Source organism: Mus pahari, chromosome 14 (genome assembly GCF_900095145.1).
Source record: "Mus pahari chromosome 14, PAHARI_EIJ_v1.1, whole genome shotgun sequence".
Lineage (NCBI taxonomy): Eukaryota > Metazoa > Chordata > Mammalia > Rodentia > Muridae > Mus > Mus pahari.
The window spans coordinates 83190604-83212662 of record NC_034603.1 but is presented as its reverse complement, the minus strand read 5'-3'; the positions used below and the strand labels follow the sequence as shown (position 1 = coordinate 83212662).

The following is a 22059-nucleotide window of genomic DNA, read 5'->3' as shown; positions in this document are numbered from 1 at the left end:
TTATGGATGGTTATGAGCCACCATGTGGTTGCTGGGATTTGAACTCCAGACCTTCGGAAGAGCAGTCGGGTGCTCTTACCCACTGAGCCATCTCTCCAGCCCCCCCCCAACTGCCTTTTCTACTCCTCTTCATTCTGGCCACAACTGGAACGCTTGTAGCCAGAAACCTTTCCTGTCTTTGTTCATCTCATTCCTTACCTGGACTGAACGTCTGGGTGTCACGGTTCCTGTGAAGTCTTCCTTGCTTCTACCTAGCTCTCTGTTAGTTCCTCACTGCCCAGAAACATGGGGACAGAACCCAGGGCCTTACACATAGTAGGCCAGCAGTCTCCCACTAAGCTATACACCCAGACCCACAATATGCATTTCTTAGTTCTTTCCTGCTTTGCATATTAATCATACACACTTCCCTTTATAGGCTGACGACGCCTTATCTGAAATGCTTGAGATGAACATCTTTGTATTTGGATATCTAAGCTATCAAGAGGATGGAACACTGTTTACAAATGTATGTTTCATATACATTTTAGAAATATCAACTCCTGAGTAACCAGAATTATAGGTATGTACACCATGCCTATCCCTACCTGTGATTCAGTACACAGAACAACAAGAAAAACTTTCCACTTGGTCTTAATTTTTTTATTTTTGTATTTACATGTCTGTGTGCATGAGTACTTGGTGTACATGTGTATGGAGTTGATGTTGGGTGTCTTCCTCTATTGTTCTCCACCTATTTAAGACAAAGGCTGTCACTGAACCTGAAGCTCAGCAATTTGGCTAGACCAGTGGGTCAGCAAACCATCAGAATCCTGTTTCCAGTCAAAGTGCTGAGACTACAGGCATGTGCTACCATACCTAGCTTTATCTGGACGCTAGGCATTCAAAACCAGGTCCTCAGGCTTAGGAGAGAGGTATTTTTTATTCAATGAGATATCACGCTTGGCCCTCTACTTGAGATGTCATGTCTGTGATCAGTTTTGTACTTTAGGATTTTGGGTTAGGCCTTCTCAGTTCACACTGTTCTACTATACATGACTATATATAGTACTACTACTGTATATTACACTTTACATGACTCAACAGCAAACCGGTACAATAGAAAGTATTCTCTGAATCAAGCATCAAGGAGTTAAAAGTTCACAAAGGAAACACCAACACCTCATGACAGCACCATGAGGCAGACCATCACAGGGAGCACCCAGCCTTCGGCCATGTGAGACATGCTGGAGAGCGACTCAGAGTTTAGCACTCAGGACTGAAATGGACTGCAGAAAAAATTCTTATAGGACAAGAAGCCAAACACAAGGTTTTTCTTTTTCTTTCTTTCTTTCTTTCTTTCTTTCTTTCTTTCTTTCTTTCTTTCTTTCTTTCTTTTTTTTTTTTTTTTTGATTTTTCAAGACAGGGTTTCTCTGTGTAGCCCTGGCTGTCCTGAACTCACTCTGTAGACCAGGCTGGCCTCGAACTCAGAAATCTGCCTGCCTCTGTCTCCCAAGTGCGGAGATTAAAGGCGTGTGCCACCACTGCCTGGCACTACAGAGATTTCTAAACATATGCATTATCGAAACTGTAAATCTGTTAATTATGCATCAGTGTTTCTCTAGAATTTTCCATTGTTTCTTTCCTCTCCCACTTTACACTCACAGAAAACCACCTAGATCACTGGCTTCCATCTTCCATGGAAGGAATAAAGGATTTCACTAAAAACCAAGATAACCTCCTGCATCTGTATTCTAGACGAACAGGATGACAGGTGTGGACCCCGACTACCTTGCGAGAGCTAGGTTTTCAGGGGAAATGTACAGCTGTGTCCAGTCAGCCCCAGTCCACACCCAAGACTTTAATCCTGGCACTCAGGAGACAGAGGCTGATGGATCTCTATGACCTGGAGGCTAGCCTGACCTATACTGGCAGTTTTATGTCAGTCAGGGCTACATAGTGAAATCCTGTTTCAAAGAAAAGTTCTAAAAGGACAAGATCTGAGAACTAAATGAACTACAAACCATTCTTCAATCAGCTCTCCAGAAACCCAAGAGGCTAAAAGCCAAGGGACACTTACCCAGCCTCTCAATCCCTCCAAGAACCGAGAGGAAGCGTGACTCTGGGACTATACTTTTTACACTGCAATCTCCCAGAGTCCCACACTCAAGGAGCCATAGCAGCCAAGAAGCATTGATTCACAGGGGAGGGGACGACGCAGCACACTACTTAGGCACCGGAGTAAAAAGCCATCACAGCCAGGTGTGGGGGTACACACATATAATCCCAACACTTGGAAAGGTAAGGCAGACAGATCACTGTGAGTTCAAGGCCAGGTCAGCCACAGGCAACACAAAGAAATCAAACAATGAAGATTTCACACCCACTGTTGGCCTTCTAGAAACTTTTCTCCAAGTAATTTTATATACATATAACAATCATAATCACTTTGTAAAATGATTAATGTTCTTTAAACTTAAACCAGATGCATGAATCTACTTAACGAAAAATAACTGAGCCGAGTGTGGTGGTGCATGCCTTTAATCCCAGCACTTGGGAGGCAGAGGCAGGTGGGTTTCTGAGTTCGAGGCCAGCCTGGTCTACAAAGTGAGTTCCAGGACAGCCAGGGCTATACAGAGAAACCCTGTCTCGAAAAGCCAAAACCAAAAAGAAAGAAAGAAAGAAAGAAAGAAAGAAAGAAAGAAAGAAAGAAAGAAAGAAAGAAAGAAAGAAAGAAAGAAAATAACGGACTTATTTTCAATATCCACTGGATTATCTCTATTTTCTAAAACTCAGAAAAGAAAAACAACAACAACAACAAAAGGCAAAATCTAAATTCAAGGGCTGGAGAGATGTCACAGCTCATCAGAGATTATGCTGTTCCTGTAGGGACCAGAGTTCAGTTCTCAGCATCTATGTTGCACAGCTCAGAATCACCTGAAATCCCAGCACCAGGGGATCTGACGCCCTCTTCTGTACTCTGAGGGGACTGCACTCACATGGTATATATACACCATATTCCCCTCTACACACATACACATGTAACTTAAATAATAAGAATAATTAGGGCTGGTGAGATGGCTCAGCAGTTAAGAGCACTAACTGCTCTTCTGCAGGTCCTGAGTTCAAATCCCAGCAACCACAAGGTGATTCACAACCATCCATAATGAGATCTGACACCCTCTTCTGGTGCATCTGAAGACAGCTACAGTGTACTTAGATATAATAATAAATAAATCTTTAGGCTAGAGTGAGCAGGGCTGACTAGAGTGAGCAACCTACATTCCCAGCAACCACATGATGGCTCACTACCATCAGTACAGCTACAGTGTACTCATAGACATAAAATAAATAAAGAATAATAATAATAAAAATAAATTATAAGTTAGTTTTCAAGTAGAAAAGTATTGATCAAAACAAAAAAAAAAAAGAAAAAAGAAAAGTATTGATCTCTAATTTATGTTTAGACAGATTTGATTCACACAGACTTAAAAAACAAAGTATTAGGTCACCAAGTAATAAGCACCTTGTAAATAAATTAACTTTAAAAGACAGAGTAAAGCCAGGTGGTGGTGGCGCATACCTTGGGAGGCAGAGGCAGGCAGATTTCTGAGTTCAAGGCCAGCCTGGTCTACAAGTTCCAGGACAGCCAGAGAAAACACAGAGAAACCCTGTCTTGAAAAACAAACAGGGCTGGTGAGATAGCTCAGTGGGTAAGAGCACCTGACTACTCTTCTGAAGGTCCGGAGTTCAAATCCCAGCAACCACATGGTGGCTCACAACCATCCGTAACAAGATCTGACGCCCTCTTCTGGAGCGTCTGAAGACAGCTACAGTGTACTTAAATACAATAAATAAATAAATCTTTAAAAAAAAGAAAAACAAACAAACAAACAAAAGTTAAAAGACACAGTAAATAACAAAATTAATAAAAAAAACCTAGGACATAAATATTAGTTAAAACTTTAATCAATAGCACACCATATAGAAGGACTTAATCAGCTTTTTTCCTGGATCCCATCTATTTCTCCCCATGAGAGCTGTTCTGTATGAGGCCATGATGAGACCTGAACCTCCCCAGCCCTCGTTACAAAGCCAATCTTTCAGGACTGACGGTGGCTATACGGACAATGCTGAACATGGGATGCAAACTGTGACACAGAAATAAAGGGAGGAACCATTTGATAAATTCAGTTTCTTCTTCATCTCCTAAATAAACTGAGCCACCAACAGGCAAAGGCCACTTCACAGAGAATGCTATGTCTGCTCTTAGTTGCTAGACTCCTTTCCGTCTTCACTCTCTCCTCAGCTCTGGATAGTGCTGTCAAATTCTACTGGCAAAGAAAAAAGGAGTGAGAATTGAGGGATTTTACAGAAAAATGATAAAAAGTTTGCTGTGGTTACTACAAGGAATGAAGATTAGAACCATCCTACATGCCCGAATCCTGTGGGCTGGCTGCCCTTTCCACCCATCAGTACTGACAATGGGCTCCTCCACCTTAGCGCACATTCTCTTCCACCCCGTTCCCACCCTGGGAAGTGAACCCAGCTCAGGTCATGAAGCCATTGGGGAAAACAGGCTTTTTCCTTTTAGCAGTTGTCAATTTATAGACAACACTTGTACAACTTTCTGTGAATGTCTACTTAGCTCACTAGCTCTCTGACCTCAGGTGACATGGGCGTGCACCTGAGTGAGGCACACATGTAAGAATGCAGATACTGGCAAGCTGGGAAGAGGGCACCTTGAAGCTGTTTGCAAATCAAGGTCTTTCCCATACTGAACAGAAGGCTGCTGAACAGATCATATGTTCAAAAGCCTCTATGGAAGTAATCTTTATTAAAACTTTAAAAATGTTGAGAAAAAGTCATACAGTTTAAACTCATTAAAGTGTACATCTGGCAGTTTTCAGTATATCTGATCAAGTACAATCACTGGGCTGAAAATGTACCTTGGTTAGTCCTGGGCTTGATCTTGGCTAGATACCCTGGACCACATAAACCACAATGGCAATGCACACCTGTAATCTCAGCACTCAGGTGGAAGCAGGAAGATCTGAAGTTCAAGGTCACACTTGGTAGGCCAGCAAGTCTGAGGCCAGCCTGAGCTAGCTGAGACAACGCCTGAAGAAAGGAAGGGGGGCTGTAAGAGGGGTAGCAGACCAATGGGAAGATGGGAGGGAGAAACATCAGGATAACTAACATGTTAATTAAAAAATAATTTTTTTAAGCAGAAAAAACAGTGTTGCTGGACATGTCACCCCAGCACATGGGGGAGAAGCAGGCAGATCTGTGTGAGTCCCTGCTTAAAGAAAAACACAAAAGGTGTCATCTTCAAAGCTAATTCCAGAATATTCTAACTGAACAGAAAATACACCCCACGCTCATGCGCTGTTTACCATGGTTCTCAGTGTCTCTGTCGCTAGGCATATTAAGAATATTGTCTAGGGCAACCCTACAGGCCATGTGCTATTCTATGGAATGCTGCACATCTAGATAACACCAAACCAAAACTCTTAGTATTTTTAATAACTAGGTTAATATATAACCTTTTGTATTACTAAGAATGGCAGAAAAGTTTACATTCAGCATCAACCTTCACATAACACATTAGTATGCCCCCAAATTCATCCACGTTAAAAGGGAAGGCAGCCGGGCATGGTGGCACACGCCTTTAATCCCAGCACTTGGGAGGCAGAGGCAGGCAGATTTCTGAGTTCAAGGCCAGCCTGGTCTACAAAGTGAGTTCCAGGACAACCAGGGCTATACAGAGAAACCCTGTCTTGAACCCCCCCCCCCAAAAAAGGGGGGGGGGCAGAGGCCAGGCACCTTGGTGCATGCCTTTAGCCAATAATCTCAGCTCGGAGGCAGAGGCAGGAGGATCCCTGTGAGTCTCAGGACAGCCAGGGATATACGAAGAGAGATCCTATCTTACAAATAAAGGAGAGGAAGCAATAATACTCAGATTAGCCACAACTGTCCATAGCTGCAACTTCAACATACAGAAGATATAGTTGGCCAGTGGGAACACTTCTTTAGGATCAAACACGATTGGATTACAGAACAACAAAAACAAAATCTTTTAACTATTAAACAACTTCTGTCCAGATTGGAAACACAAGCAGAGCCTTTCTCTTCCACTGTGTACTTAAGTCGATTGAGCCTGCTTTCCTAGCTCCTGACCCAACAGCTTCTAACAGAAAATCAGTCAGGCAAATGCCTAGCAAGAAAGCCTGACTGTGCAATTCTCAAGCTGCAAGGCTCTAAGTGTGCACATGGCTTCTGAGACTCAGGAGAAGAAGAGACCTCACCTTCAGGCATCAGGGTATTGGAATCGGGAAGTAGTAGGCCCACATGAGTGTCTTGTTTTGTGCACTTACATGGGATGCTATCTCCAGAGAAGCTCCTTACAGAGTGCCCAAGATGGAGTTCTCTAAGTTGTTCAGAGTTGCCCAGCTGCCCTCAGCGACAGGTCAGACTTTGTAGGTTGACAGACACCACCAGTCAAAGCAGATGCATATGGGCTGAGGGAGCCTTCTTTAGTATCTAACACTGCTGGATTAAAACAAAGAAACTTAACCACTAAGCAAACGGTACTTCAGTGCCTACTGTAGGGATAACAACTACCAAGCAGCACCGAGCCTGAGCCTCGTGTCAGCGTGGTACTGGGTTAATGGGGTTTGGTGAGCCTTGACTTGAAGCCACAAGGAGCCTTTCTGTTCTGCAGGAAGTTAATTTGATAAGCATGTAAATAACCAGAAAGGATTAAGGGTAACTTAAGTCTTCCTCTCTGGCGCTGCTAAGCAATGTGTTCAGTGAGTGACTTCTGCTGTTTCACTCCAGTATGTGTGGCTTTATTGCAATTTGCAACAACGATTTCAGTACATGTTCACTTCTTAAATCTTCCAAAACACAATCAGATGAAATCAAGTAAAGTTCATAATAGTAATGTAGCAACTAACAAAACTGCCTCAAAAACAGCCTCCCTCTTTATACAGGCTAGGCAGTCATTCTACCAACCAAAGGACATCCGTACCTACACCATCCTTCCTGAAAGAAAACCAACCCTGACCTGGACTGATGGTAAGAGCTGGTACCTATGGCCAAGTCTGGGAAATCCACATGGTACGGGAAATCCACAACAGTCCTCCGACTTCTGCAGCCCACAAAATAAACACAATGTTACACATATAACAAAAAAAACCAAACAAGGCCTAAATCCAGGAGATGCCGGCACAGACAGGATTATAGATAGAGCACTTCTCTTCTAACAATCATCTAGAGGGCTGGTGAGATGGCTCAGTGGGTAAGAGCACCCGACTGCTCTTCTGAAGGTCCAGAGTTCAAGTCCCAGCAACCACATGGTGGCTCACAACCATCTGTAACAAGATCTGATGCCCTCTTCTGGAGTGTCTGAAGACAGCTACAGTGTACTTACATATAATAAATAAATAAATCTTTAAAAAAAAAAAAAAAGAATCACCTAGAGGCCAGTTATCTGTGCTGCATGCCTTGAACCCCTGCACTGGCAAGGAGACCTTAGAATTCAAAGGTACAGTGAGACCATTTCAAAAATAAATGAATAAATAAAATTATCCCAAAACTAGAATTTCATTTCCCTGTATCAAGAGCATTAACAAGTCTGAGAATCAAGCAAAGCTGGAGGACTCCAAAGCAGGAGTGTCTGAGGCATACTTCCTCTTACAGGGGCAAAATAACAAAAGAAACTGATATTTTAAATGCTACCTTCCTCAGCCTGTCCTAGCAGGGAACGCTTTTAATCCCAGCACTCTGGAGGCAGAGGCAGGCAGATCTCAGCCTGGTCTAGAGTTCCAGGGCAGCCAGCAAGACCTTGTCTTTCACAAACCCTCCTCCTGCCCTTCTGAACAAAGCTGTTTAATATTGGTCAGGGAACGACAGGTAACACTGATTCTCTCCTTCCACCTTCCTGTGGGTTCCTGAGGTCTGAGGACTGAACTCAGGTCATCAGGCGAACCCAATTATTTATACCCATTGAGCCATCTCACCAGCCCTCAACTAACTGCCTTTTTTTCCTGTTTTGTTTTGTTTTTGAGACAGGGTCTCTCCATGTAGCCCTGACTGGCCTAGAACTCCAGAGATCTGCCTGCCTGATTGCTGGGATCAAAGGCCTACACACCACCCCCACCCCAACTGCTTGGTTCTTCCTTTTTTTTTCCTTTCTTTTTGACAGGATCTCATATAGTATCCAGGCTGTTTTCCAGCTCATTCTGTAAGGTACTCCCAAATGTGTGCCTCCTTACCGTGTATCCCAGGCTGCTGTATGATTTACAACGTAGCCCAGGTGACCTCCAATTTGCAGCAACCCTCCAGCCTCAGATTATGGCCATAATGCTGAGAATACATACAACCACTATACCTGGTTCAACTAATTATTTGAAATTATGTTATATTTTTTTTCCTATGTGTTTTGCCTACATGTCCCTGGTGCTTGTGGATACCAGAAAGAGGCATCGGATACTCTAGAACTGGAGTTGCAGGCAGCTGTGAGCCTCCTCAGGGAGGATGCTGGGAATTGAATTCAGGCTCCCTGGAAGAACAGCAAATACTCTTAACCACTGAGATATCCCTCTGCAGCGTCAGCAAATTTTATTGTGTGTGTGTGGTTTTTGAGACAGTGTTTCTCTGTGTAGCCCTAGCTATCTTGGAACTTACTCTGCAGACCAGGCTGGCCTCAAACATTCTGCCTGCCTCTGCCTCCTGAGTGCTGGGATTTAAGGTGTGGGACACCACCACCTAGCCAATTTCTTATTCTTGAGTCTGTTTTTCATAAAACTCTTCTAATATACAAAGTAGACTTGCTGTAAACAAAGCTGGTTTAAATTGTGCCCTTGTCAAGTAAAGAGACACACATGGCTCTTATGCTGGAAATGTCTTTTTTTTTTTTAAAGATTTATTTATTTATTATATGTAAGTACACTGTAGCTGTCTTCAGACACTCCAGAAGAGGACGTCAGATCTTGTTACGAATGGTTATGAGCCACCATGTGGTTGCTGGGATTTGAACTCCAGACCTTCGGGAGAGCAGTCGGGTGCTCTTACCCACTGAGCCATCTCACCAGCCCTGGAAATGTCTTAACACACACATCACCGTCATTTTCCTGAGTACTAATCAAATACTTGGAACTACATAACAGACAGAACTCTGATATAATCATATTTTTCTATAAGGACTGGAGTCCTCAAGGCTAGCACAAATAGCAGCAACCATTAGCTGATTATTTCAATTTCCCTTAATGCAAGATTATTAAAAAGGATGAGAGGAGGGGGCTGGAGAGATGGCTCAGTGGTTAAGAGCACTGACTGCTTTTCCAGAGGTCCTGAGTTCAAATTCCAGTAAACACATGGTGGCTCACAACCATCTGTAATGGGATCTGATGCCCTCTTTCAGTGTGTCTGAAGACAGCTACAGTGTACTTACATACATAAATTAGGTTAATAAATCTTAAAAACAACAACAAAAATTCTAAAAAAAAGATTAAGGGGAAATATCAACAAAATAACTATCCTTCAAACCATGTTTTCATAAACTTTTGGCTACAGGAGTGTTCAAGCCTTCCTGGACACGCGTCTGTAACCCCAGCACCTGGGAGGTAGAGGCAGAGGGGTCTGAGTAGCTTGGGGTCATCTTCCACAGAAAACCTTGAGTGAAACCAAGGAACTAACAAGTCAAATGATAACAGCGGACATCTCAAAGGGAGGTGGGACTCTTGAGTCAAGGCAGGCTGGGCTTCATTGAGGGCACTGTCCCAAAACAACCCCCCTTAAGAACAACACATCAGAAAGTCTTAAAAGGCAAAGCATCGTGGGACTGCAGATACGGCACAATGGTTAAGAGCACTGGCTGCTCTTCCAAAGGGGGGGGGGGTTCGACTCCCAGCTCCCACATGGCAGCTTGAAACTCTCTGTAACCCCAGCTCCAAGGGGTCCAACACCCTCACAGATGAGATGCACCTGCAGGCAACGCCAGTGCACAGTAGCAGCAGCAGCAGCAGCTAGGTATGGAGGCACCACCTGTAAGACAACACTGGGAAGCTGGTGGAGAAGGTACCTCAGGAAGTGCCACGTCTGCCTGTGCTGTGTATGAAGACTGTCCTAACACCTTCCATCCACTAATCCCTAAGGACAGCAACTGAGTCACCTTAGTAATACAGATCAGGTGGCACTTGGTCCACCGCCTCACGATGCCCGCACTTGGGCCTAGTGGACCGAGTTGCTCAAGTCATCAGTTTCTAAACGCCACAACAAACAGCTGGCTTCTCTGATTTGATTTTTGGTTTTTGGTATTCATTCATTCATTCATTCATTCATATATTTTCGAGACAGGGTTTCTCTGTGTAACTCACTCTGTAGACCAGGCTGGCCTCGAACTCAGAAATCCGCCTGCCTCTGCCTCCCAAGTGCTGGGATTAAAGGCATGCGCCACCACGCCTGGATTTTTTATTTATTTTTTAGATAAAAAAAATGGGCTGGAGAGATGGCTCAGCGGTTGAGAGCACTGACTAATCTTCCAAAGGTCCTGAGTTCAAATCCCAGCAACCACAGGGTGGCTCACAACCATCTGCAATGGGATCCGATACCCTCTTCTAGCGTGTCTGCAGACAGTGACAATGTACTCACATAAATAAAATAAATCTTTAAAAAAAAAAAAAAAACCCTCAAGCTGCTAAGATGACTCAGAAGGTAAAGACACTTGCCACCAAACCTTATTTCTATATCCCACATGGAGAAAGGAGATAACTAATGCCCACATATACATTACCCTCATACCACAGGCACACAAAATAAATACATGATTTAATAAATAAAGATAGATGCCTCGTGAGCCAAGGTCCATGACTCTGTACCAACCCTCAAGAAATAGAGCAGATGCCAAACAGCTGAGAATCAAGAGGATCAAACCTCGGATATTAGGACTGGACAGACGGCTCAGCAGGCAGCACTGACTGCTCTTGCAGAGAACCCTGGTCTGATTCCCACCACTCCCGTGGCAGCTCACAACCATCTGTAATTCCCATTTTAGAGGATTTGATGTCCCTTTCTGGCTTCAAGAGCACTAGGCATGTTCCTGCTGCACAAAAATACACCAGACACATAGTAGACAAATAAAATAAAAATCTTTAAAAATTCAGATACAGCCGGGTATGGTGGTGCACGCCTTTAATCCCAGCACTCGGGAGGCAGAAGCAGGCAGATTTCTGAATTCGAGGCCAGCCTGGTCTACAAAGTGAGTTCCAGGACAGCCAGGGCTAGACAGAGAAACCCTGTCTCAAAAAAACAAAAATAAAAAAAATAAAATAAATTTTTAAAAAAGGAAAAGATAAACAAATGGGGATATGTGTGTGAAGACACAACCCAATGGTAGATGTGATCCCAACATACAAAAGGCCTGGGTTCAGTTTAACACTACAACACAAGCTCCTGACTGTGAGTTGACAGAGCGGTGGCCAAGCTTAGCCATCTGAATTCAATCCCTGGAATCCCCGTGGTAAAAGGCGAGAACCGATTCCTTCAAACTGTTTTGACCTCCACCCCTGTGTGGCACATTGTGAGTGTTCCCACAGATTCGCATACAAATTAACACATGTAAATGTTTTTCAAAGTTCCACTAAGTTTACAAATTTGCAAACCCAAACCACATTTTTGTGTGTGACCAGATAAGTGATGTTACTCTGATGCTAGACCTTCTTATCAAAAGCAATGGCAAGGTGGCAGAGAGAACTCCAGTAAGAAAGGATCAACTGACGACCACCATACTTGAAAGACTGAGTTACAGTCAAGTTTGGACGATGTCAGCCAACACTAGTCACTCAAAGAAAGCTGCTCCTGCCTGACTTTAGTTGGGATGCTGCCTGCTCCTGGCTGGAGTGATGTTCCGATGTTCAATCTTTCCGGTTCTGATATTTCCACGGGTTGGGATCTCCTAAACCGGCCCCATCACTCAGGCACCCGGTGGGGACGAGAGGCACTCCTGGCACAGCAGGGAACGGGAAGCAACAGGGCTTTACAAGAGGAACCACAGCGTTGGCCTTTGTCTCACAGAACCTAGGCCTACTGTGACATGACAGCAAGGAAGGCAGGGACCTAAGATGGTACACATGCAGTTTCTCCATATTGGCAATCTCATTTACGCCAGTTACGATGAGGCTCCCTCGCCTGCCAGATGCTGAAGGGGTCTGCAACCATTTACACCCCGGATGTCGCTGACTAAGCTGGACAGTACAGCCTGCATGGAGTGAGCCCATGTCTGCACGTCTGACTGTTTAAGGGAATTCAAGCATGGGTGACTCTCGTGGACAATCTAACAGGCCTTAAAGATACAAAAGGCCTCCGGTGCAGAGTCTCCTCCCAAGACTTCAAGCAAGCAGTCATTTCTAGACCGGTCTAGCGCTGGTTGGTACAGACTTCCACTTGTCACGTCGTGGACTTATCGGGTTTTATGTCTGACAACAGTCAGGCCTCCACGGCCTGGCCTGAGAAGTGTGGATTCCGGACCCGCGCTCCTGCCTTTCCGACTCGGAGGCTGGGACCGAGTTTCCCGCCCCACTGCCCGACCAGAGGTTGGTGACAGTTGAAGGAAGCTGGGACCGGTCCCAGCAGGTTGGAACCGGTCTGGGCCGAGCCGGAGGAAGGGGGGGGGGAAACAGCCTCGCGCTCTCCCTGCGCGCGTGACTCACGCTGGCCGCTGACGTCAGGCGTGCGCGCGCGGCGGGGGGGGCTCTACGTACGTGTAGTGCTGCGGTTTCTCGGGCTGTGCCTGCAGCACCTGAGCGGTAGCGGCCGGGGGCGCCGAGGAAGCTGCGGAGCCGCCGGGCCCGGGGCCCTTCGACATGGTCCTGTCTTCCTGCCTCTTCGCCGCTCCCCTTTTATTATTCAGTCTGCGCGGTCCGCGCCAAAGACCCACAGCGCCTGCGCCGCGCCACGAGAACGTGAAGACCCCCCGCACGGCAGCAAAGGTTGCTGGGAGTTGTGGTCCTCCTTTCCGGTGAAATTTTACCGTTGGCACAGTGTCGCTGCTAAAGTGCAAGACCACAATACCCAGAGATCTTTGCGGTCGGTGTCCCGGATGCTGAGGATCCGCGATGCCTTGTGGTAATTGTAGTCTAGTTACTCTTACTATTACCTGCGCGTTGTCAGTGTGGTCGGAGGTGAACTCTACCTTTAAACTGGACCCTCCGGAGAGCAAGGAACCAGTTAGGGAGGCCTGAAACGATTCCACGGAGAATGTTCCAAATGTAATTACACTGCCAACAGCGCAGTAACCGCCTCGCCTCCGTACCAGTACAGTTGGCGCACCGTTTCTAAAGTCAGTCTAGAGCATTGCCTCCAAGCCAGCAAGCTAGTCAGCCAACATTTTCATAATATAGTAGTAACCTGTAAATCATCAGAGAAAGTATGCGGGCTAGCAGACAGCTCGAGGAAGCTTTTTATTGTTGTTTTGTTTTGTTTTTAAAATTTACAGTACACCATATTGTTCCTGGGCTTCATTAACATTTATCAACCCTGAAACCTGGAACTCCTCCACTTGGGCTCCTTCTGAACTCAGTGGTTGGCCCAAATACCTTGTTTCCAGTAGGTTAAGGTCCAAGGGAGAACCTAATCTCTATCTAGAGTAGTCTCTTAGGTACATTGGTAAATCGTTGAGCATCACAGTGATAGACTCCATTGGAAGGGCCAGGGGCTGAATAAAAAATGTTCTAGTCCACTCTAGTTCCCTTTTCTGGAAAAAACTTTTTGTTCGGGGAAATACAAGGTAATGGCCACACATTTAGGCATATGGTTTTTGTTTTTTGTTTTTGTTTTTTTTTTAAAGATTTATTTATTATATGTAAGTACACTGTAGCTGTCTTCAGACACTCCAGGAGAGGGCGTCAGACCTTGTTACAGATGGTTATGAGCCACCATGTGGTTGCTGGGATTTGAACTCCAGACCTTTGGAAGAGCAGTTGGGTGCTCTTACCCACTGAGCCATCTCACCAGCCCTAGGCATATGGTTTTATGAAGTGATTTTTATAGGCTGGATATAGCGGTACATCCTGAGGGGGGAAAAAATCACAAGTTCCAGTCCAAGCTAGGCGACTTACTAAAACCCTATCTCAAAAAACATCACGGTGGCATCTATCTCGATCCCAGCACTCAGGAAGCAAAGAAAGGTAGATCTCTGAGATCAAAGCCTGGTGGTATTCATTGGTGGTTCTAGGTGCGCCAGAGCTACTGCCTGTCTAAAAACCCAAGAAGAGCAACCAAACAGCAACAGGACGGAGATGAGTAGGGGTAAAGGTGCTTCCCAAGGCTGCAAACCTGAGAGAGATCCCTGGGGCTGATGTACAGGTGCGAGGAGAGAACCCACTCCACGAAGTTGTCCTCTGACTTCCACATGGGTCCTCAGTTGCTCCCCTCACACACACATCATGCACACACAACCAATAATAAAAATGTCCATCATAGATATGTAATACTTCCCATTTGACCTTGTTTTCTATATTCAATCTATGTCAAATTCTTTTTTTTTTTTTTTTTTTTTTTTGGTTTGTGAGTATATATTTGTGGTTCTGGGGCAGGATCTTACTTATGTAGCCCCAGCAGGCTTGAAACTTGATATGTAGATAAGGCTAGACTTGAATTTACATAGACTTGCCTGCCTCTGGCTCCCAAAAGCTGGGATTCCAGACTTGCACCACTACACTTAGTCAAATCCATTGTTTTCAAAACCTACTTGTTTTGTTAAATGAGATCAAGTTAGCCTTATTAAAGAAATGCATCTGGGCTGGGGCATAACCGTTGGTGGAAGCAAGCAAGTAGCCAAGTTCGGTCTTCAGCAGCAAATATGTGTAGGGTCACCCATCTATAATTCCAGCACTAATATGGGATGGATGGGATGGAAGCAGTGGAATCAGAAGCCTAAAATCATTTCAGCTATAGTGAATCCAAGGTTCAGACTATAGCATGACCCTGTGGTTGGGGTTGGGAGGAGGGGTAAGAGAGCCACTGAATAAGGTCAGGGTTAAAGGGACTTGCTACCAAGCCTGAGATTTCAGTTTGATCCCCTGTGTAGTGGGAGAAGAGACCAGGCTCCATAACTGTACCGAGGCACAAACAAATAAAATATACTTTTAAAACCCTTTTTAATCCAGGCAGTGGTGGTTCACACCTTTAATCCCTGTGTCCGGGAGACAGAGGCAAGTGGATCTCTGGGATCTAGGCCAGCCTGGCCAACCGTGTGGGTTCCAAGACAGCCAAAATTACACAGAGAAACCCTGTCTTGAAAAACTAAAATAAATAAATAGATAAATGTTCTTTTCAAAAAATGAAGCTGGGTGTAGTTGTCGATGCACACCTCTAATCCTAGCACTTGGACACAGAAGACATGGCTCTCTGTGAGTCTGAGGCCAGCCTGGTCTACATATCAGGTTCCAAGCCAGCCAAATTGCCAGAGTGAGAGCCTCTCTCCAAAGATGCAGGAACAGGGGAGTGAAGCTCATTTCGAATAAGTTTAGGGTGAGAGAGGGTGGGGCGCATGAAAATTGTTAGTGTCCAAGAGGGCCACATCCTTTTTTTTTTTTTTTTTTAATCCAGTTCTGTGTATCCTCACACTGGAAGTCAATTTGTCAGCTTAAAAAGCCGACAAACTAGTCGGGCATGGTGGTGCACGCCTTTAATCCCAGCACTTGGGAGGCAGAGGCAGGCAGATTTCTGACCAGGGCTACACAGAGAAACCCTGTCTCAAAAAAAAAAAAAAAAAAGAAGAAGAAGAAGAAGAAGAAGAAGAAAAAGAAAAGTAAAGAAAAAGGGAGAGAGAGCGAAAAGAAAAGAAATAGGAGGAGTTGGCTTATTTGTTGTCGCTTGGAATCCCCAGGTGTGAAGTCACTGCAGAAACCTCATCTCATAGATTTAATTTTTAATGATAAGAGTTCATAACAGGCTGGGCGTGGTGACTCATGCCTTTAATCCCAGCACTTGGGAGGCAGAGGAAAGCGGATTTCTGAGTTCAAGGCTAGCCTGATCTACAAAGTGAGTTCCAGGACAGCCAGGGATATACAGAGAAACCCTGTCTCAAGAAAGAAAAAAAAAAAGAGTTCATAACAGGAGCTCCGAGTGAGCATGTACATTATAATTAGAAGATGATATCATCCAAATTGCTTAATTTACTGGAGAGGAAATCGAAACCCAGGAAAGTTAGGTAACTTGCAGAAAGTCACTCAGCAAGTCCTTGAAGGAACAGGACAGAACAGGAACTAAACAACAGTCCAGATGCTGCCTCACCGACCTGACTGCAGAAGTGCCTTGGGACCCAGCCCAGGGCTTCACCTCACCTGCTCAGGCAAGGGCACACTGCTCCTGACCCTCCCCTTATTTGTCTTGTGTTGATCAGTGTGTACTTTCAGCTCCTCCCCATTTCCTTTGCAGCTTTCCCTCCAATTGGTCAATTCAGGAAAAAGGAAAACAAACAAACAAACCTATAACTATCAACTAATAGATGGATGCGCTTCTCTAGTCTCTCTTAGATGAATGAATTAATTACATCTACATCTTATTCTCTCCTGGGGCAGGCTTTAGATTTCCTTTGACAATTAATAAAACCCAGAGAAAAATAACTCGGTAATTTTTTTCCACACATGCATACATGTAATCCTAGCACTCAAGCAGAGACAGGAGGATTTCCACAAGTTGAAGTCCATCATGGAGTACTTAATACGACCATCTCTCAAAACACAAGAACATGAGTGTGGAAGCCAGGCATAGCAGTGTGCTACAACCCCAGAAGCAGATGGAGCACTGTGCGTCCAACCATCATGGTGGTGAAGAAGAAAAGAAGAGGGGGGAGTTGGAGGAAGAGAAAAGAAAGAAGAAAAAAAAAGAAAGAAAGAAAGAAAGAAAAAGAAAGCCAGGCGTGGTGGCGCACGCCTTTAATCCCAGCACTCGGGAGGCAGAGGCAGGCAGATTTCTGAGTTCGAGGCCAGCCTGGTCTACAGAGTAAGCTCCAGAGTGACAGGGCTATACAGAGAAACCCTGTCTCAAAAAAAAAGAGAGAGAGAGAGGAAGGAAGGAAGGAAGGAAGAGGGCTGGAGAGATGGCTCAGTGGTTAAGAGCACTGACTGCTCTTTCTAATGTCCTGAGTTCAAATTGCAGGAACCACATGGTGGCTCACAACCATCTGTAATGAGATCTGATGCGATGCCCTCTTCTGAAGACAGCTACAGTGTACTCACATAATAAATAAATAGATAGATAGATAGATAGATAGATAAATAAATCTTTTTTAAAAAAAAGAAAGGAAGAAGGAAGGAAGGAAGGAAGAAAGGAAGGAAGGAAGGAAAGGTGTGGTAGCACAGGGCTTTAAGCACAGCACACAGAGACAGGCAGACCTCTGAGATCGATGGATAGATAGGTAGGTATGTTAGCCTCAGCTACATGAAAACCTATCTCCAAAACAATAGCAGATTCGGTACAATAATTAAAGCTATATGATACTTGTTAAGAGGACTCCAGAGCCAGGTGTGGTAGATCTCACAGCCTCATCCCTCAGAAGAATGAGGCAGGAGTACAGTCACAAGATCAATATATACTGGGATACACAGCGATTTTCAGGGTAGCCTGGGCTACAGAGTGAGACCCCTGTCTCAGAGGGAAAGGAGTAGGCACATGTCCTCACTCCCACCTCTGAAATCCCAGCACCAGGGAGGCACTAAGGCAGGAGGATGGGGACTTGCAGACAGTAGGTCTCAATTTTCTGGGCTTTGACTCGTAACCCTTAAACTTGCTTTGGTGTCTTATATTTGAATATTTCAGCATACTGATGATAATTCATTAAAGTAAAGACTGGGATTTTTTTTTTTCTGAGACAGGCTTTCTCTGTGAAACCCTGGCTGTCCTGGAACTTGCTCTGTAGACCAGGCTGGCCTCGAACTCAAACTTCATCTGCCTCGGAGCCTGACAACTATGCAACCCCAATCCCTGTCCCCAAGAGTGGTATTTTCATAATGCTGGGGACGTAGCTCAGCAATTAAGAGCACTTGTTGCTTTAACAGAGGACCTGGATTCAATTTTCAGCATCCACATGGTGGCTCACAACCAACCATAAATCCAATACCCTATGCTAACTTCTATGGACACCAACCAGGTAAAACATTCACACACATTTCTAAAATCTGTCAGGTTTTTGACAGAAGTAAGAATTACCAAATATTACACAAGGACACCCACTTTTAAAATTATCTTCTCCTAGCTGGGCGTGGTGGCTCATGCCTTTAATCCCAGCACTCGGGAGGCAGAGTCAGGAGGATTTCTGAGTTCGAGGCCAGCCTGGTCTACAGAGTGAATTCCAGGACAGCCAAGGTTACACAGAGAAACCCTGTCTCGAAAAACCAAAAAAAAAAAAAAAATTATCTTCTCCTTATGGACATGACACTCTCTTGAGATTGTTGCTGCTCCTGGTGTATTTATTTCAGGCAGTCGAATTAAATAGTTCAAGAAATATACAACCAGGTAATTACTATTTCTTTGGTTGGTTTTTTTAGACAGAGTCTCATTAAGTAGCTCTGGCTATTCTGTAATTTCTGTGTAGACCAGGCTGGCTTCAAAGCCACCTGCCTCTGTCTCCAGGTTGCTGGGATTAAAGAAATGTGTGTGCCAGCATGCCTGACAACTTCTTATTAACTCTGAGTACATTGAAATAAAATATTTTGTGATGGCCTGAATTAAACATGCAAAAATAGGGATTTGTTGTTTTGTTTTGAAACATGGTCTCACTGGGTAGCTTTTGCTGGTCTGGTCCTGCCTTTAAACTCACATGGCTTTGCCTGCCTCCAGTGTGCTAGGATGAAAGGAACGATCCACTTTCCTTTGTGTTTTGTTTTTTTGAAACTGTTTTATATATCTTAGACTGGTCTTGACTTATGTAGCTGTAAATGACCTTGAAATTTGGATCCTGATTCCATCTCTGATATTACATGTGAGTATCTGGAGCTTTGTTATGGAGTCCTGGAGGAAAAAAAACAAAACAGGATTTTATAAAGACAAGATCTCTGTAGGTCTGCTTGGCTTGGAACCCCCAGTGTGGATCAGGCTGGCCTCATGGTCACAGAAATATGCTTGCCTCTGAGCCTCCTAAAAGCTGAGAATAAAGGCCTGCACCACCAACCAACTCTGAAATAATTTTTTTGAATTTTGATTCTTTGTATTTATTACCCTTCCCCACCAAACAATTGCTTTATGCTTTAAAATGTGTATGCATTCACAGTGCACAAAACACTATATGCTGTAACATGATTGACTGGATTACATTTCTCACACTATATTAAACGATCAAAATTACAGAAAGTAAATTATTCAGGGAATAATTTCATTTCACATTAAAATAATAGTAATAATAATAATTATTATATTTATGCAAAATCTCTTTAAAATGGTCTCTTGATGCAAAAAGTCGTAGACTCTTGNGGACCCGACTTTCTTAAATTCCAGGAGACTAGTGCAATTCATTTGCATTGACTTTCTATTGTAGAGCTTTGGAATCAAGAGAAGGATCCAAACATAGCTCCATTTTATCCAATCAGAAGAGCTGCTTAGTGCTAAACTCTGATTCGTCTATTCCTCTTTGCATCCATCCAATCCTGAAGCAATTTTAACAGCCAATCAGTGGCCTAAACACCGGCCAATCAGGAAACGGCCCCGAAGTACGGCCTTTGTGTCGGGAGATGTCAGCGCGTCGGCGAAAGCTCCCGCCAATCGAAAAAGTCGTTGGTGTATGCAAATCAGGGTTCTGTGACGCACTGACGCAGCGTGGAGCGTCTCTATAAATATGGAGGCGTCGGGGGGCTTGGAGCGCAGAGCGGTTTGGTCGTTCGTTGGGGGAGCATCTTCCCGTTCCGCTTGGCGATTGCGGCTCTTGTTCGAGCGCTTCCAGCGCCGCCTCGGTCCCAGCAAGGGCCCCAGATTCGGCTTTGGGTGAGTCCGCGCTTCCGCCGGCGACCGGAGCCTCCGCGGCTTTCAGGACCGCGGTCGCTGGCAGCCGACGGTCGGGTCGGTGAGGCGGCCCGGGAGGTCGGGTTCGGTCGGGTTCCGCCACCTCCGTCCTGTCTGCTTCTCGCTGGTGACTCACAGGTCCCGCCGCGGTGGTCCCGGCCGCCCGTGGAGCGGGAAGTGGCTCCTCCCCGCGCTCCCCCTCCCGGGGGAGGCCGCAGCCCGGCGCAGCCTGAGTCATTAGGGGAGGGGGAGGAGGCGGCGGCCGCCATCTGCTGCGGCGAGGAGGGGCGCCTGGCAGCCGGTGACCTGGCCTTGAACGTCGCTTGTCTCGCAGGTGAAAGATGGCCCGAACCAAGCAGACCGCTAGGAAGTCCACCGGTGGGAAAGCCCCCCGCAAACAGCTGGCCACCAAGGCGGCTCGGAAAAGCGCGCCCTCTACCGGCGGGGTGAAGAAGCCTCACCGCTACAGGTAGGCAGAGAGCTGGGAACAATGACTCGGCCGCCGGCTTGGGGAGCGGCCGGGCGGGCGCTCTCCCCCTTCTCCCTGGCCGTTGACGACGCCCTCCTTTTTCTGGTGACTGCAGGCCAGGGACCGTGGCTCTGAGAGAGATCCGTCGTTACCAGAAATCGACTGAGCTGCTCATCCGGAAGCTGCCGTTCCAGAGGTTGGTGAGGGAGATCGCCCAGGATTTCAAAACCGACTTGAGGTTTCAAAGTGCAGCCATCGGTGCCCTTCAGGTAAAGGGACAAAAGGCTTGGTGGCACTGGGGGCGGCGGCGGCTTGATTGCTCCAGTAGGAGTGTTAATGCTGTGTGGCTCTTGTCCTCAACAGGAGGCTAGTGAAGCGTACCTGGTGGGGTTGTTTGAAGATACCAATCTGTGTGCCATCCACGCCAAGAGAGTCACCATCATGCCCAAAGACATCCAGTTGGCTCGCCGGATACGGGGGGAGAGAGCTTAAGTTGAGGCGGTTTTTATGGCATTTTGTAGTAAATTCTGTAAAATACTTTGGTTTAATTTGTGACTTTTTTTGTAAGAAATTGTTTATAATATGTTGCATTTGTACTTAAGTCATTCCATCTTTCACTCAGGATGAATGGGAAGAGTGACTGTTCACAGACCTCAGTGATGTGAGCACTGTGGCTCAGGAGTGACAAGTTGCTAATATGCAGAAGGGATGGGTGATACTTCTTGCTTTTCATGATGCATGTTTCTGTATGTTAATGACTTGTTGGGTAGCTATTAAGGTACTAGAATTGATAAATGTGTACAGGGTCCTTTTGCAATAAAACTGGTTATGACTTGATCCAAGTGTTTAACCATACATCACTGTGATAGAATGTGGGCTTTTTCAAAGGTTGAAGATACAAGTTTTAGCCACAGTGTAACAGTTTCCTTTAAAAAAAAAAAAAGTAAACCTGGCAGCTATAGAATNCACTATGTGCATTTATAATAGCTATTTTATATATTGTAGTGTTCAACATTTTTAAATTAAATGTTTTACATTCACAAGTGGTGGGGAGTCTTGTCATTAAGGTGTGTGTAATTTAGTCCAGTTGGTATTTCCTGACTAGACTGCATTTGTTTTTAACAAAGTAGAAAAATGCTATGCGTATTAAACCTTGCATAAGTCCTCATTCTACCACATGTTCACTAACCCCTGACCCTTTGGCTGGTAACACAACACTAACGGGGATTTTATTTATAAGGGCTCTAGAGTAAAATAACAAGCTATTCACACCAGCATCATCTATTACTAATCTAGTTAGTGCAGCTTTTCATTGTGTTTGGTCTTAGGCCTAGATTGAGTTCGGTTTTGTTTCTTTTTAATCTTTAAGGGGAAAACTGTACAAGGTTTGTCTTTCCTTGTAGAGTTTATAAACATGGGAGTAAGAATACAGCTTCAACTTATTGGACTTCTGCCAATGAAAATGGGTTAGGTTACACCTGGTTACTATGCTGGCAAAAAAATCCCTTTTATAGAGATGGCCTTCAAGTGGTTTTTAAAAGTATCCTATTGAAGTTTTTAGGTCAATTATGTATGTTGACTAAATTTACAAATAAACTTGTTTATTCAA

General features: G+C 44.9%; 2 protein-coding genes across 4 annotated transcripts in view; one reads left to right on the top strand and one right to left on the bottom strand.

The window, feature by feature from the left end:
• The window catches only part of Unk (unk zinc finger), a 27902-nt gene extending 15000 nt beyond the window's left edge, over positions 1 to 12902 (bottom strand). For 2 of the 3 annotated variants that reach the window (XM_029546359.1, XM_029546358.1), the window contains exon 1: positions 12745 to 12900. In XM_029546359.1, coding sequence (XP_029402219.1) covers positions 12745 to 12848 — 104 coding nt within the window. In that variant the 5' untranslated portion in view covers positions 12849 to 12900. Of the gene's footprint in view, positions 1 to 12744 lie in introns of all 3 variants that reach the window. The other variant, XM_029546360.1, reaches the window with a different exon arrangement.
• A 6935-nt stretch (positions 12903 to 19837) lies between these two features.
• LOC110331670 (histone H3.3) lies at positions 19838 to 22059 on the top strand. The gene is made up of 4 exons (XM_021212465.1): positions 19838 to 19963; positions 20316 to 20450; positions 20566 to 20719; positions 20814 to 22059. The coding sequence occupies exons 2-4, from the start codon at positions 20323 to 20325 to the stop codon at positions 20940 to 20942; spliced, it is 411 nt and encodes a 136-aa protein (XP_021068124.1). The 5' UTR covers positions 19838 to 19963; positions 20316 to 20322; the 3' UTR covers positions 20943 to 22059.

What these genes read in the sequence shown, in the direction of transcription:
- LOC110331670 (XM_021212465.1), top strand. Translation starts at nt 20,323, where the DNA reads ATGGCCCGAACCAAGCAGACCGCTAGGAAGTCCACCGGTGGGAAAGCC. An exon ending in AAGAAGCCTCACCGCTACAG is followed by an intron (nt 20,451 to 20,565) that starts GTAGGCAGAGAG and finishes TGGTGACTGCAG; the next exon opens with GCCAGGGACCGTGGCTCTGA. An exon ending in CAGCCATCGGTGCCCTTCAG is followed by an intron (nt 20,720 to 20,813) that starts GTAAAGGGACAA and finishes TGTCCTCAACAG; the next exon opens with GAGGCTAGTGAAGCGTACCT.